At 39.9% G+C, this 18030-nt stretch overlaps 1 protein-coding gene across 3 annotated transcripts in view; it reads right to left on the reverse strand.

The window, feature by feature from the left end:
- Nucleotides 1-16818, reverse strand: part of LOC306887918 (nectin-2-like) — a 67278-nt gene extending 50460 nt beyond the window's left edge. For 2 of the 3 annotated variants that reach the window (XM_079445960.1, XM_079445959.1), the window contains exon 1: nucleotides 16384-16768. In XM_079445960.1, coding sequence (XP_079302086.1) covers nucleotides 16384-16432 — 49 coding nt within the window. In that variant the 5' untranslated portion in view covers nucleotides 16433-16768. Of the gene's footprint in view, nucleotides 1-16383 lie in introns of all 3 variants that reach the window. The other variant, XM_079445958.1, reaches the window with a different exon arrangement.
- Nucleotides 16819-18030: the final 1212 nt, after the last annotated feature.

Consider the following 18030-nt stretch of genomic DNA (forward strand, 5'->3'; position numbering starts at 1 on the left):
CGCCACAACGACTTAAAGACAGACAATGAAGTCATGTAGTCTGAACAGCACAGCGATCTGCCGACGTGTAGAGTGCTTGTCGCTTTTTAAAAAGTAGTGCGTCATACATAAGTGTTATATTTGTAAACAATAAATTCAAGTATAAAATGTCAGCCAGGACTGTTTAGAGTACGGAGCACGGATCAAAGTCTGCAGACCCCCGCAGACGCATTCACAGCACGCTTTCTAAACCTACATTCATTACAGCGTCTGTAAACACACTGAGAGTCAGTAAACACTCGGCTCAAAGGAGCTAAATGGCCACTGTTAGCAAAGCACACAGACACAAAACAGCCCTTCTGAGGAGAATGAAGGGGCAGGTAGGGTGAGCCTTGTGTGTGGACAGACAGGACCACATTTACTAGGCTGAGACACATTCCACTGAACACATTAACCAAGCATTTCACCACATGGGTGTAGCAGCATTGAAACGAGGTTGACATCACTATATGGCGAATCTAGAGCTTATAACTAGTAATTAGCTCACAATGACATTGCTAGGTAATCTTAGCACTTCACCCACTCTTTTTAATGAATTAACATTCATGAGCCACAAAATTTCCATTCTGCTCCGAGATGTCAGTTTTTTGTCTGCACAGATATTTTTACCTTATATTTTTAATATTGATAAATCCAAAGCAGAAGAGCTCCTTTCAGAGATGTCAAAACGTTATATTATCAAATAACATTTGATACAATAAAAAGTTAATTTTACGTGTGGTAAAATATAAAGCTCATTTGGTTATAAACCATCATCACAAATAAATGTTGTTGATTTACAGCAGAGGAATGTAGAGACGGAAATGGCCTACATTTCCGGCCTACAGTGGGGAAGTCGTGGCCTAATGGTTAGAGAGTCGGACTCGTAATCGAAAGGTTGCGGGTTCGAGTCCCTGGCCGGCAGGAATTGTAGGTGGGGGAGTGAATGTCCAGCGCTCTCTCCACCCTCAATACCACGACTGAGGTGCCCTTGAGCAAGACACCGAACCCCCAACTGCTCCCCGGGCGCCGCAGCATGGCTGCCCACTGCTCCGGGTGTGTGTGTGTGTGTGCATTTGTTCACTACTCACTGCTGTGTGTGTGCACTTGGATGGGTTAAACGCAGAGCACCAATTTCGAGTATGGGTCACCATACTTGACAATACGTCACGACTTTTTAAATAGCATTAAATGTGAATCTCTGCCTTTATCAGCATGTGTCATATCAAAGTCGAACAATAAAAGAGGAAATCAATCAAGAGATCAGTAACTGCCTGCCACACATCTGCTGATAGCACACACGATCTAACACCCCCCATTAATTAAACTAGCTCTCTATAATTACACTGATCTTCAAAGAAGGTGAGAGAGGGGGAGGGGGGGGGGGGGGGTAAACCAGAATAAAATAGAAGGAAAGAACAGGGGGCTGATTACATGAATACATGCATCTGCGTTGTTGACTTCTGGGAAAATCTAACAGAGGTACAATATACATTAAGCAGATCATCAAGGCGCTAAATATGACATGTATGAGAGGGGCTAAAGGAAACACACACACACACACACACACACACACACAGAGTATTAAGCTGTTAAATGAGCTGGTTGTCGGCGTCTCCTTTTAAAGGATGTGAAGGAGATTAGGCTGAGGCGGAAGAGATTTGCCACCACTTTTGATTAGGAACGGATCATCCTGGATTTTCTTCACATCACATGTACACACTCGCACATCAGAGACGTGGCCAATTACAAACGCACACAGGTGCACACAAATGCCCTCACACACTCCAGCAGTGGTGTCTAACTAATTACCTGCTGGAAATGACAGGATCTGCAGGTGAGAGGAGAGAAAGAGACTTTAACACCTGGGAGAGCAGAGATGAGACGGTTATCATTTTAACACCTGAGAAAGGAGAGAAGATAAACAGAAAGGAGATGAGATGAGAAAGAGAAACAGATGAGAAAAGAACACCACATGAGATGAAAAGAGAAAAGAAATGAGAAACTGCAATCACTTTAACACTGGACAAGAAACCACTTGAGAATAGTATGAGAAGTAATAAGACTAATAAGTAATAAGAAAAGAACAAGATGGTCATCAAAGTTAACACTTTGAAGATAGTTGAGAAAAAGATGAGACTGCTATCATTTAGCACCTGAGAAAGGAGAAAGTAAAGAGACGAGAACAGATGGATACCAAAATGATTAATCAATGAATCATTATTCTTTCTTTAATGATTTTGAATCGAACTGCCGCATATACCAACTAGATCATGCTATTCAAAATGGATAAACTTTGGATTCAAATATGAGGTGCCGAAAGACTCCAACCCCTAAAGGAGGTAAAGAAAATACAAGATGATGGGAAACCAGAAGGTTATCATCATCTGCTTCTCCTCAAACACAGCGGTTGACACATTCCAGAGCAGATCAGTGAAGGAACTCTGCTTATCTATGAATGATCAGCCACAGAAGATCCGGACACTGGGAGTCCTGAAAAATGGGTCGTAAACCCATCACCCTGTTATTTCCAGGAATAAGGAGGGGTGGAACAGGAGGAGGGAGAAGAGGGAAAAAAAGAGAGCGAGCAGAGAAATGCAACAGCTGTTTCCCATCACATCTGCACAGAGACACGGCCATCAGCTCACAGACACTGCCCTGCGGAGGAGAGAGACAGACACAAGGTGGTGTGTGTGTGAGTGTATGGATGGTCACGGCAGGGTGAGCGGTAGATGAAATATGGAGAGAAAGAAGGGGGGAGATAAAGCGAGAGTTGAAGTTGAGCTCAGTCGCTGGAGTAACCTGCTCTGCATTCCCCTTGAGTGAGTCTTTCACTCCCACAGACAGCTGAAGTTCCTCTCGCTCTCGCTCCTTTTTTCTGACACTCAGAACAAGAAGGGCCTGTGTTAGTTCAGAGATGAGGGAACCCAAAGGAAAGTGTGTGAGTGTGTGTGCAAATGTCCTCATCAGACCCTGCTACACTGTCAAGGCATGGCAACCGCAGCAGCGAGAAGAAATAGGACACATCCATCTGAAGCGGAGGAAGGAACGGTACCTCGCACAAGTGACAGGGTTGTTTTTACATTCATTTTGAAGAAAAATTAAACTAACATTTGCACATGAAGCAACTACTGGTCTGGCCACACCCTCCCTTCGCAGGGCGGGCCGTCCATAGGACGCACACAAACACAAATTGCCATGCGGAGTCGCTCATATTTCAGTGAGTCATAAAGATTAGGAAAATCCACTTTGCAAAAACTAAACTAAACACACACACACACCTCTAATAGGGTGTGAGGTCATCAGATGGGTTGGGGGGGGGGGGGGGGGGGTGCCATTTCCATGACAACAGATTAATTAACCCCCCCCCTCTGAGTTTCTGTCTCCGGTAACCGCTGGGGATGGAGACACACACACACACACACACAAACCTACTGCTAACGTGTGTGTGTGTGTGTGTGTGTGTGTGTGTGTGTGTATCTCATTCCAGGTCACCATTTAGGCCAATGGCTGAAAGACAATAATGAATCAAACTGAGAGGAGATGAATCAGACTGGAGGTCTCGTGTTGAAAAACACACTAGAACACACAAACATCTCCCTCTGAATCTCCCGCTCACAGTCTTTCAAAGCATTTGTTGACTGATAATGGCCACTAAAGTATACAAACCCCATGTTGTTTGCTTTGCTTTTAGACTGCCTTGATTGATCTCTCAACAGCACTAAACCAAAATATTTACTTGTTAGTTCAAAGAGCCATTATTTAGAACATCTCTGATCTAAACGGATTTACACACATGCAAGTTTACTCACCAATGTTAACTAAATAAAAGCAAATTAGTTTTACTACAAACTAACTTTAACCTGAAACCAAACAAAAACAGAAAATAACAATAACTTTAAACATGGCCTTCTGGTGTCATTTGTCAAGCCTTTTGTTTCCCAAATGCATGTGCACACACATACCACCAGTCTCTGTGCACTATTTAACCCTGTCTGACACCGATATAGTGCACCAGGTGTAAGGCTATGCTTGTACTGTTTCTCTTCTTTCCGTCTGTTCTCAGTCCACCATTCCATGCACTCATATGTACTCATCCATACATAAGATGCAATAAATTCTGAGAGCTAACCACTATATGAAAGATAATGCAAATTAGCATTAACATTAAATTTTCCCTTTTTAAATTTGCTTAAAAAATCATGTACTTTGATAATGACAGCAAGCCCTTTAGTATGCATTTATAAATATTCTGTAACGTTGGCATGAAGTAGAAATTCACCCTATATCAGTTTTCTAAATGCAGGTTATTGATCTTATTAACAGTTCATCCATGTGTGGTTTTTTTGACCTTGTAATTTTAAACCAATAGGTCAGACTTCTCTCTGGTGATACATGTTGGACTTTTCAATCCGTAAGTCCATTTAAACTCTGCCCCTTTCTTACAACCAACTGAAAGCCTGAATTCCTCCATCCAAGTTCCTGGCCTACTTTTTTGTTCTTTTTCGATAATCTGTTTCACTCGGATGTACGTCAAGATCTGTCGCTTCTTACATCACATTGCGACTTCACAGTGAATTGTCTCTCGAAACCCATTTAGCTTCCATAATGTGATGTATTTCTGAGTGAAATGGGATATTTAATGAGGTAAAAAGTAGAGGTTGATTTTTATCATACCCCATACATACCGGCACAGATGAATTATTCACATTAAACCAGGAAAGTGCATTAAGACAAAAATAAAGTTAATTTTAATTTCACATTGACTTTAAATAACACCTACAGTCTTTGACTGCCAAGAAACTACTGCAAATCCAGGTACTGCCAGGGACCCTCCATACACAAAGGTTTTCAGTTTTGCAGGTTGAGTTCCCATCAAAGCAAAAGCAGAATGCTAAAGAAGGGAGATTTGTTTCATCTGCTCTCATCAGCAACGACATTAAATAAAATCTCTCACACAAGGTGAGCAAAGAATAACCACGCGGCTCAATAAGGTTATTTGAACAAATCCATTTCAAATGCTAAAAATCAATCTAAAAACACGATTGCAAAGCCTCTCCACGTGAGAGCTGCTTGTTTGTCAGCCACACTTCCACTGAATGTTAAAATATCAATCTTCCTCTCTCGCTCCCTGACACCTCTCCTTCTCCTCCATCATTCATCTCTTCATCCATCCACCCATCTATTCATCCCTCTCTCCCTCTGCATCTAAATAAATAAACACCAAGAAGGGAGCGAGGGAGACCAGGAAAGAAAAACTAGGACACTACAACCTGGGACCCATAGACCTCCCCCACACACAGAGAGAGAGACAGGAAGGAGCGGTATACCGGCATAAATTTAGGTAAAGGAAGGAAGGAAGATGTGAGGGAGAGGGTATAGATGTTCGGGAGAGGGTATAGATGTTCAGGAAAGAGGGAGTGGGACGAACCAGACACTGGAGGGTGGTCACCGGCACTACAGTTTATTAATAATCCATATCAGATAAATCTTTCCAGTGTTAGACTTCAAGGGGGTTTGCAGAGGGATGAGGATCAAGGCTGAATGGAGATTTCTGCCCTTTTAAGCTGCATCTGCCTAATCAAAATGCTCCCGAGCTAATCACTTAGTTGATTTTACATCCCTTGCTCGCCACTCCGCCTAGGGCTTTTTTCCTGTTCTTTTCTTTTCCGTTCTCTCACAGGCCATGTTGCCCCGAGGGCTCGGTTATGGCATAGACAAATCACTCACAAACTGAAAATAAACTAACAACACACATATGTTAGTCTACTCAATCATACAATATTATAGCAGATGTTAAAACTAACAAAGTAAATTTAAAGTTTGTTTTAAAGCAAATAGAAAACAAATATAAAAAAAAAAGAGATGTGCCCTATTCACTTTGAAGGGACCAGGCCATCTTGTGTGCATGTTTGTCACAGCATGCATATATATATATATATATATATATATAGACAAAATTATTTTTGGTCAAATAAATGCAACCTTGAGGATAAAAAACTGCTTTCTGAAACGCTTTTGAACAATAGTATAGCCTACATATACAGTAAGTACATAATAAATACACAGAAATATTAAGTTATGGTACGAGCAACTACATAAGAAAACACATGCAAGGGTGTTTATAAAATAGCCTAAATTAGGTTCAAATCAATCATGAAAATGTGTCACCAAAATTACAGAGAGCAAATTTTCTTTCTTGAAATGACTTTAGCATGTACTCTTCGTTAAAAGCCTTACTGAGTGATTGAGCGGCTCATTTTCATTTAGATTGACCCTACAAGTAGTGTTCTCTTCCCACATTGCCTTTCAAGGGCACAAAAATGGCATTTGGAATTTGCCCACTGCGTCAGCGCTTTTATTCCCCATCATGCTTTGCTTCTCACTGAGCACAGAGGGCCATAAAGGAGAGCGAAGTTGAAAACTATCCATTCACCCCTCATAAGTGTGTGAGAAACATTTTCTCCTCTCTTCATTCTTCTGTCCTCTAGAGAGCAGAGGAAGAGAAGGGTGGATCCTCCGGCGGTGCCATATCACTTACCTGTATGAATGGACACGGCTGAGAGAACAATGAGGGGCTTTCTTTAGTCTCGCTCTCTCTCACACACACACACACACACACACACACTTGTTTGAAAGGCAGTGTGATTCTAAAAGAGGTAGGGGAGACAAACACAATGGCCTCTTTGTTCCTGCATGGTCACCATTTCATGTTCCCTTTACTCATCACTGACCAACTGAGCTGCGACTGACAGGTACTGTGTTAATGAATAATTATGTGTCATTTAGAGAGGAATTCAATACAAACAATACAATAATGCTTTGTAATTCACCTACCATCTTCATCAACTAAATTGTACTGGTGTGTGATGTAGCATAAGCTAGTAGTGATTTTGATTCATTTCAGTGACTTTTGACTCTGTTCACATTTACTTTGATTAGCAGATGTTTTTATAGAAAGCTAATTAAAAATGAGGAACATGAACAGCCAAACAGATTTGTTGAGATTTTCCATCAGTAAGTGTTTTTTGTCTTTTCTGAGCAAGTAATTGAATCTCTTAAAAGAGTCCTTCAAAAACACAGTAAAAATGATAGTTTATTACAAATAGTTTTGTGGGAATGATATTACTTATGAACAAAGGAGATCTTTTTTTTTCCCTCCATTTGATCAACTTTTGGACTTGACTAACATCATTCTATGGAAGTGAATTTCTGAAAAAACAGACCAAAACACAGCTGCATTCATTGTACATTCATTCTTGGGTGATGCAGCATCAAACAATAGTCTAAATGTAGCATATGCATCATCTACTTCGAAACTATTGTTTGTGTCACAGGTGTTGAGGAGTTCTCTCACTGATCCTTACAAGTATTTTGACCTATAACTGAGACAAAAAAATATTTTCTCCACTGGCTTCACGTGTGTTTTTCTCTTTCAACAATGGAAAAAGAGCTGTTTCACTGTCTTAACCTTCATGAACCACGTAATGTGACAAGAAAAGAAAGAGACAAGAGAAGAGACTACTGGGAAAAGGAAAGAGAGGTCAGACCCAATTTTAAAAGAAATGGTGCAATTGGGAGCAAAAAGAATGGCCCTTCCTTTAGAAGAGAGAGCAAAGGGCAGAAGGAAGAAAAGAACAAGGCATGACTGCATCCAAATAGTAAAGAGAACATGACTGGTTGCATTTGAAAGAATGATTTTACATGAAAGGTAAATCAGGAAGAGAAATGCCTGGGTTCTCCCGTCATAATAATAAGCACAAACAGAGCACAGAGACACAGCCGCCCGAAACTTACTCTGACTTGTAAAAGAATCAACTGTCCTGGTTTTACAAAGCAAACTGGATTAAACAACATCTAGCCAACGTCCACAACACAAGCTGAGGTAGAGAAATAAGAAAGAAAGAGACATGGCTAGAGGAATAATGAGTCATAGAGAGGGGGAAGAAGGTCACTGGAGAGTGACGGACTGAACATCTCAGCAGTCAGATAGACCCGTGAAGTGGACTGAATCCTCAAGATGGAAGAAGTGAGAAACAAGGGATAAAGAGGAAGAGGGGAACTGGTGGGAGGAAGGACTGCGCTCGTTTGTTATATGGCTGAGAGGAGCAAAAGAATAAGACCAAAAACATCACAAAAGGAAGTCTGAAGGAACACAGTGAGGATCAGAGGTCAGAACAAAGCTCAACCACCTGCTTAGAGGAAAACAAAGAAGAATGTTAGGGAAACATACTTAACGTGTTATATGTATGTTCGCATCTTTAAAATGAAGGATGGGTCAAAATTGATCACTCAATGATCATTGAGTTTTTTCTGTGGAGCACAAAATGACATATTTGGGTCAATCTCTCTCACAAACTCTCATTTTAAAACTTTTTTAAATAAATAAATGTACTCTTTATAGTCATATATTAATTAAAAGGGACTCTAAAATAAAAAAAAAAAAACATTTTTCATAACTTGAAAACATGAACTATCTCCACCCTGTCATAAAAAGGTCAAATGATCTGATATTTTAAAAGACTTATTGACCTTGCCACAAATTTAGGAGGGTCTTCAGGGGTCCACTCTATGATATCGTTTCCTTTTTATGTTTTAAGCATGTTCCTCACGTCTTTAATTTGGTGGAAAAAAATGTATAATAATAATTAAAAAAAGGATTACCCCAAAGCTTTTCTTTCAATAATTTTATTTTAATGAGGCTTCACTCTTTTGTTCTTCATTATGATATCAGAATTGTTGTATCACACTGCCATTTTTGTCCACCGAAGGAAATATCAAATTTTAATACAGAAATTAAAAGCATGCTTATCATAGAAGGTGTATTCAATTCATTGTATGAACTGCATTTTTGAATACATTAATTGCTTTGGATAAAAAAAAAAAAAAAAAAAAAAAGTCATGTGATTGACCTTTTCCATACAATGAAACTGAATTCTTGCTTGGATATTTCACTGCAAAATTATTTTAGTGTTCCACGGAAGAAAGAAAGTCTATGTATATGGGTTTGGAGCGACATGATGGTGAGTAAACAATGATACAAAGTTCAGTTTTGGGTGAACTGTTTCTTTAAATTCTACGCCCTTAATAAGTCACCTAGACAAGCTCCAGTTCTCCTTAGGAGAACAATCTCAGGAGAAGTTTATTTAGGCAATTCACACACTTTTTTCTTGGTTATTTTACAGTATTTTCATAACATGTGGTTTTCATAACCACATCTGCATGTATTTCTTCAAATACACTGACCTTATAAAATACTACAGAGAACATATACTAGCATTCACCAAATGTACCCAACAGAACTCACAGGAGACGGGCAAAATTATCTTAAAGGTCACTGCTGTTTTTCTCTGCCAGCTCGCTACGTTGGGCATGCTAATGACATTAGCGTTCTCTGAGGAGCGATGTGCCGCTCACACTTACAGGAATAAGATAATTTAGCTCGCTGTGACTGTGCTGTAGTTACTGTATCTGGTCTGGAATGAGGCTGCACAAAAAAAATAAAAAAAATGAGGCCATTTCTGGCTGGCTCAGATCCAGTCCGGCTTCCATCACGCAGACTGGCACCACATTCTGCAGACCAGGTGCAAGGCACTCAGGAAGAGGAGGAGAGGAAAAGACAATGATAGACAAGGGCAAACAGGCGCTAATGCAATCGCTAACCACAACTTAGTGCAGGGATAAAGAGTGTGAAAAGGATGTGAAAGTGGAAAAAAAAAGGACAGCGGGGATAGAAAAAGTGAAAAGTAAATAAAAAAGCAAGATCAGACATCCTCTGGAAATGAGGGACTTATTTCAGAGTGATGTCAGTCTGATGGGGCAGAGGCTTAATGTCTTCAATAAGCCATGTCGACTCGCAAGGGCATTGCTGGCCTTGCTGATCGATACGGGATCAATAGAACAAAGCCTCGTTTCCTTGTCTGCCTCTGGCTAGCCGACTCCAGATGGACAAGCTAAGGATAGTGAGAAAAGAAGAAGGGGAGAGGAAGGACAATATTCGAAATAGTATCGGATTCACTTCATAAAACAGTGAGGGGTGAGAAACTGAGGCTAATCAGAGGAAGATCGTCTTCTGCGTGATTTGTGAACGGTGACCGGGCTACTGAAGGTCACATGCTTCGATGCAGACAGCGGTTTTAATTGTCCCTCCTGTGGAGCGTAACATATGGCATAATGACACAATTAATGACTAAGGACCCGTCAACTATTGTTTTAATTATCGTTTTAACTTTAACACCACAGCTGCAGTATAACGCCAATGACACAGAAGAAAAATATCACTATCAGAATTTTTTCCATCTGATGAATGCTAAAAACATTTAACAGCCAATCTGAATCCAGTTGAGGTTCATTTTAGCTCCACTTTCTAACCAACAAAAAGATAAAAGCGATTTTGAAAATAACCTTGACCACAAAAGTTACTTATATTTCACCCATTACTCATAAGTCAGAGATTGTTATGCATGTATAACCGATAAAAACATTGACAGCCAATCAGAATCTACCCAACTTTGAAAAGCTTGAGCGTTTAGCAGCAGACGACATAACCACATCTCACACTTATAATATGCAGAACTTTAACATCTGTTGGTATGAACGTCAATATAGTCGTTTTTGGTGTGAATGAGCCACAAATTTCCACACGTTGTGACTGAGTCATAATGTGTGTATGGGCTAAAATGGTACTGTTGGACTGAGACTTTTTTAGCACTAGTCATAATATAATGCAATTCTCCACTGTGGGATTCAAACCCTGCTTATGCAGTTATTTAGAGGCACCGCTATCCAGAAAGACACGTCTTTTCACGCAACCTCGTCTCTCCACACTCCACTGTGCCCAGTGTGCAAGAGCGTTTGCAGTGAGGAGTCCTGAAACCACTGGCATGCTAAATTCATGAGACAGCACGAGTGTGCTTTTAAAAAAATCCTCAGGAATCAAAACCACTTTCACCCCCCTTGCCCCTCCCTCTGTGAGCCTCTTAGGACACACACACTCCTTCTGCAAAAAGAAAAGAAGCCTTTCAGTTATTTCATCATCTGATGTTTCTGCCTTAAATGATAAAGCATCTGCATGTGTTAGAAAGACTCGGTAGGCATCTCATTTCAACTTGGACAAAAATAGGACATTTTCTTTATGATATTGTTTGTAAAATTGACAATTTAATGTCATCCCAAATTTCTCTGGCTCTACAGGATTCATTCCAGTGAACCCATAATAAAGAAAATGTATTTAAAAATAGAGCTGGATTTGATACAGATTTTCTACGTGTATCAAATTCTATGTGAACATGTTGCACAAGTCCTCAATTCAATTCTGATTTGTTTCTGATTCATTTGGGTATATTGCAGTTATAATGTCTATTTTATTTACATCTGTAAGAAATTATTTTCTGCTGATGCTGTAAAGGTCAGTGTTTCAAACTGATTCAAGTTGATGACTCAAACTATTCGTTATGTTTATAAGATTCATTCATTTTGAACCAGACCTCACTGGTCCTGTTGTATGTTTTTGATTCACTAAAAAGAATTGATTCATGATCACTCTGTAAATCATTCTACACTGGTCACGTAGTATGTGGTTTCTGTATTCAGCCGGTGTGGACAATTGTGATAATTGTCCAATTGTGTTGAACACAATCTACAAACATACATTCATGATTGTGAATCAGCAGCTTGGACATTCTATTAAATATCTACTTTTATGTTCTACAGAAAATAAAAGTCAAATGAAGATTAATTTTTGGGTGAACTAATCCACTAAATTAAGACCGTTTCTATCAAGTTCATGACTAACCAAAGCTGAGTGAATATGGAGCCAGCAAACCAGACAGAGGAGCTTCAGCATCCCAAAAAACCTTCAGGGTTGTGATGTTAATCATAAAACGAACTGGATGGCATTTTGTCTAGAGGGACTGAACACTCATGTCCTATTCCTTTTCATGCCATTTGGCTTCTATTTTAAAGAGGGTAGATCTGTGGTCATTTTCCCTATGAGTAGACATGACCTACTATAGCAATCTGGCAACCCTCAAAATTCCCACATCAAACTGGCAACCACATACCACTATTCAGACCAACTGGCTACTGACCCCTGGAGGGTCGCTGATCTCCCAGCATGCAAAGGGACAGGGAGGTAAACTCAGCCAGCATGGGATGTGATAACATGCTGCCTTATGTTTTTGTGCATGTGTCTCCCTGAATCAGGTTTTGTCTGCTTTTCCTAGATGCATTAAATAGAAAACAATTTCACCACAAGATCGCATGGCACTTTTAGAAGCGGATGGTAAACCACAGCAAGAGCAAAACCCTGCTTCTCATTCCTCGCTGCCACTTTTGTTTCACTTCTCACCATCTTGTCGCAGCCACAATGATCGGTTGGCTTTCCATCACCAGGCGCAAGACTAAAATATGAGGTCCAATTAACTGGACATATCAACCCCATGAATCTCTAATACCGTAAAAGCATTCTGAGATCTGACATCTGCTGAACCACTGAGCGCAGAGCGAGAGAAAGAAAGTGACAAGAATAGAGCCAGGCAGTCAGAAAAGAAACGCTCGAAAGAGCCTAGTCCTCTAAGTGCTTCAAGGACCAGTTGAGATTCATTTTAACTTCTTTCGAATTAATAGAAAGAGAAAATGCCATTCTTAATATAACCCTGACCACAAAAGTTACTTATATTATATTTGACCCGTCACTCACAATTCAGACTTCATTGTGTGCCGTGGATATCGTACAAAGCTTTGCAGGAAACCTCTAGTGTCTGTATTAGTGCAGGTTGATGTTAATTACAAGGTCAGACATTGATTTCAGCAGACTGCATTCTCAGATCCGCATGTCAAACATAGACCTGCGACAAGTGTTAAAAGCTTTGGTTCCCCCATCCACAAATCCCCCAACACTCATCCAACCTTATCTTTACAAGAAACCAGAATGAGACATCCAAAATCACTGTCGGCTCCCTTCACCCGCACACATGGTTTCCAAAAAGTCTTTTAACAGTCTCCGGACAACCATATTCAGAGGAAAACTACCTCATATATACCCTTAAAAATAAAGGTTCTTTATTGGCATATGGTTGCATGAAGAACATCCACGAAACCTTTCCATTGCACAAAAGGTTCTCTATAGTGTTAGTGTTCTTCACACTAACAAAAAAATGGTTATTTTAGGAACTGTTCACTCAAACTTTGAGCAACCCAAAATGGTTCTTCTGTGTAAAGACTCCCTTTTTCAACCTTTATTTTTAAGAAAATACTGACTGATAAACTTGCGTGTGAGTTCTCGCAGGAATGAAGTGTTTTTAAATCAATGTTCTTTCCACAGTCTACCAGTTCTGTCTACTGCTACACCTCCTCCCATGTTCTTTCACCGGCTCAGACGCTAATAAACAGCGTGGCCTTGAGGTCAGAGCGAGGAGGGGCGGGGGGAAGATTTGAATACACCAATGGCAATCATCTCTCAAACAAAAGCAAGCGTATAAGGACGGCAATGGACGCAGAAAGAGAGGAAAGGAGGGAAGGAAATGGGAGAAAATGGAAGAATGGAGGCTGAAAAGCTTCAGTTTCAGTGCAGCTTTTGTTTACATGCTCCCCGGTATGTGGAACTGGTTCACAATGGAGACCATCTCACCTGTTTACTCAACACTTCTTCACTGTTTAACCTACTTGAGCCAGCGCTGTTGCAATCACTGCATGTGCTTGTTAGTGTGCGTCCGTAACTGCTGTGCTCACATAGTTTAGAATAAGGTCAGCTTGGCCTCCATCATCGGAGTAGCCTAGCATTTTCAAACCCCTGATGCATTCAGCCAGAGATGCCGCTACAGTAGCCCCCTAACCCCGGCTTTCAATGAAAACACAGCGTCACCGTGGCAACGGGTTCAAGCATTTTTTGACCTGTGTTCACTAGGAGGGTATTATAACACAATCAGTAGATTCTATTGTGCAGATCTCTGCTCCCTGTAGCCTACATTTGGTGCAAGTTTAACAATCATAAAACTAGCTTAAAACTACTTCCTGTCTATATAGCTTTTAATTTCAAAAGCAACTATGAGGTTATTGAAATAAATCTTTTATATTAGCGTGCTTGAAGTTGGGATTGTATTTAATAGGCATGCAATGAAAATGAGTCTGCAGGGGCCACTGAGGCAAGCATACAAAACAATGCTTTGACCCTTAAAATATTTTGCAACTGCTGCGTATAAAGGCAAAAGCTCCCAGGACACTGAACTAAATGGATGAGAAGTGAATGGGGAAAAAAGAAAACACAAGATCTGTTTATAGTGTTTGCTTAAGCGAGGCAATCACGACCCCTTCTTCCGCTGCTCTGTTCATAAATAAAAGAAATCCTTTGTTTCGTTATTCTAGTTTTCCTCCTGAAGTGCAGTCGATGTACTGTGAAATGGGCCCAGGCAGAAGAGGTCCAGACCATGAATAAGTTAAAGGAGTGAATTGTTTTTAAGTTACGACAAAGAACTGCATCCTATGATGTCACAAACCTTCGACACATCATATCCTCCTAATGCATAATGTCATATATATATATATATATATATAGTGGTAGCCAAAATTATTAGAACACTAGTATTACCCCAGCTAAAAATTGTTTTAGGTCAGTTAATTATATATTTTGCTGTGAGATATTTGTCTGACAACAGCCAGTGCTCCACACAGAGATCTGATCTGATCATCATCCAGTCTGTCTGGAATGACATGAAGAAACAGACCAAACTGAGACAGACTAAATCCAGTTAACTGATAAAGAAAATCTAATTTATGACATTATTTTTTGACAGCATCCTCATTTTACAGCTGTTTTACACAAGTGCCTAAAGCTTTTGAGACGTCTTGAGCATCTTTGAGACGTTGCCACAGTTCTTCTGGATTTAGTCTGTCTCAGTTTGTTCTGTTCCTTCATGTTATTCCAGACAGACTGGATGATCAGATCAGATCTCTGTGTGGAGCACTGGCTGTTGTCAGACAAAAATCTCACTGGATTATTACAATTAATGTCAAAATGAATGTTTGAAATGTTAACTGACATTTCCTACTGACACACTACAGCAAAAGATAGAAATAACTGACTTAAAACAATTACTTGTTCTAATCATTTTGGCCACCACTGTATACACGCACATCCATCCATATATATATATGCCATAAAAGTATAGCCTACATATTGCCATGTTAAATATAAAATATAAAATAAATGGAATAAATACCTAATTTGTAATTTATTTTTTTATTTATACATTATTTAGCCTATATATTATTAGCCTATATATAATAAAACAATGCATGGCCTAATATAATATAAACTTATAAAAAAATCAGCTGAAAAATACTTGACAGTAAAATGACGTTCTCTTTTAAAATATATTTAGAAAAAAATAATAAATAAATATTTTAGCGGTTATGGCAATTTACAGTTAACCAGTGATAAGCTCTATTGTAGTATTTACTTTTTTTCATTGAAATTTCTAAGATCTTCAGAGTGTGCGCTCGGTTAGACACTCACACCAGCCCGGCTGTAGTGCACCTGCGAACCGTGACATGGCTCCTGAATAATTAAACTGCAAAGACAATGAAGAGCCCCTGAATCCACGATCAAAGGCAGCTACAGTGCTCGAGGCGTGCAGTGAAATATGACGAAACAATAGGCAGTGACGTCAGCCTATGTGACGAACAGCTCTTTGATATGTCTCGAAATTAATAACGGTCTGTCAAATTTTTTTATAGTATTAAAATTAAACAAAATGACGCGCTAAAAGAGTGATTTGAATCTTTAAAAGAAAACGGTACAATAATACCAAGTTGAAAACCCACATTTACAAATAGTAAGAAGCTACGAATAGACGGATTGATTTACATTCATTTGTGCCCCTTCAGCTGGAAATAACCGGATATGATGTGAAGGGAGAAAAGACGCCAAAGAAGAGAAATGTGGTACGAGGAAGAGAGAGCACTGAAGCACGACCGGATAATGTCCGTAAGTTTCGCCAACAAACACACCTGTCTACAAAAAAAGCACTTTCAAGACCACACCTAGAGAAACATGGCGCTTATCGAAACCAAACTCAAGCAGTCTCCAGGGAAAAGAAACGAGATGCAAGCTCAAACAGGCAAAGTTGTTCCCCCCGTACTATGAGACACCGGGCAAATTAATACAATTATTTTGAGATGAATATAGTCAGAAGCGCGCGCACGATTAAGATACACTGAAGGATATTTCTAACATGACATCTAGTTCCACAAACGCTTTGACTGAGGTTATCTATTCAAATTAAAGTAAAAGAGAAGAGTGTATTTTATAACCGGCAACAATTAGCGATTCCTTTTATTATTTAAACATGATATGATATGTCTTACCTTGAATAATTAGGAGAATGAGTGCGCTCAACAGTCCTGACATGTTCATGGGAGGGCAGGGTGGACAGTCCACCTTTAATAATTTGTCGGTTTTCCGCTCGTTAAACTCAGTCAGCTCAGAGTCCCCGAAAAAATAAACCAAGATAGTCAGATGGAGGTAAAAACTGCTACGTGGTTCCTCTGGTTTCCTTTAATGGGCGAGCGCAGAAACTTAATGTTAAAGTGCGTGGCTGTATTCAGCGCGTTCCTTTGGAGTTGGTTTACAATCTAGAGTCAAATTCCCTTTTGAATTGTATTGATAGCTCAAGTCCTCCGAAACTGTGACGGGCGCCCGGCGACCAGGTAGAGACGTCCTACAGGTGAATAAATATCCGGTGAGTGAGTTAGAGGTTTTGCGGACGCTGGAGTCTCATCTAGGTACTCTGTTCAAACTCTGGCCGTTCATTGGACACAAGCGTGTGATGTCATGCTACGTCACGCTGCATTCAAAGCCACCTAAATTTCAGAAAACGTTGGTACTTTCCAACATTAACTAAATTTTGGAAATTTTGACCGTTGCACTATTTTGAGTTCAAGGCAACTAAACGGTCATTTAATCCATTTAGTCACAATAATGTGTAATATTGTAACGCAATGTTATAATGTAGCTAATATTTCTAATCTGTTCAAATGGGCTATTTTGCTGTCCGTTGTTAATATAGCCTAAAATAGTTTTTCATGGCTTCCCGTTTCAGTGTAACAAAGAAACTAAGCATTTTTATGAGTTCAGTTTCAGAAATGTGTTTAGTTTCTTGCTTGATTTGCTGTTTCTCATTGTATTTTTGGTTTCGTTCCAGTTGAACGCAGATTTATTCATCACGAGGTTCGTGGAGTTACCGGTAATGCAGAGCAACAAGTAATAAGTGCCATAAAGATATTTTGGCCAAGTTTTGTTTCAGGATGTCGAGTTGTAGTATGTGAACTAGTACAAATAGCTCTAGCGCTCCCCCTGCTGGTATATAACTAAAACATTACGGATCATCTGTGAAATAAGCGCAAATATTTCCAGTTCTACAGATCTACATCTCCGAAAGACCCTTTGTTCAGAAGTTATGCTGATTTCAAACCCCCCCCCCCCCCCCCCCTCTCTCTCTCAACTCAGAGACCAAATCTTAATGTTTGAGTGAGATCATTGTCTTCTGAAATAGGACTGTCCTATATAGGCAGAATGCTTGATTGTACCTCACTAGTCACATTCAGTATCTGTCACTTCCACCACCCCATTAAATCATAACCGAAGCATTTCTCTCTCTCTTTCTGAGTGTTTGCACGGGGCCAACGACACATACAGTACTATGACTCTCATTAGCTGCTTTGCCCTAGTTTGCTCTCTCTGAAGTTTCTCGTCCCCTGCTCATTTGCCCCGTCCATCCTTTCTCCATTTCAGTTTTCTTCTCTTTTTTTTCGGAGACCCTCTTTCATTCTTTAGCTCAGAGGTGATTAGGAGCTGAGCTGGTAATGGGACTTGGAGGTGCTGATAAGTCTGTTAGCTTTAATTAAAGACATTTACGAGGATGTAAAGACATTTAGCCAGAAGCTGAAGACCATTTCTGATTACATCTCTAAATCCTTTGTCTAATGCTCTCTCTTTCTCTGTCTATTCACGAG

This window comes from Barbus barbus (genome assembly GCF_936440315.1).
Source record: "Barbus barbus genome assembly, chromosome: 21".
Taxonomy (NCBI): Eukaryota; Metazoa; Chordata; class Actinopteri; order Cypriniformes; family Cyprinidae; genus Barbus; species Barbus barbus.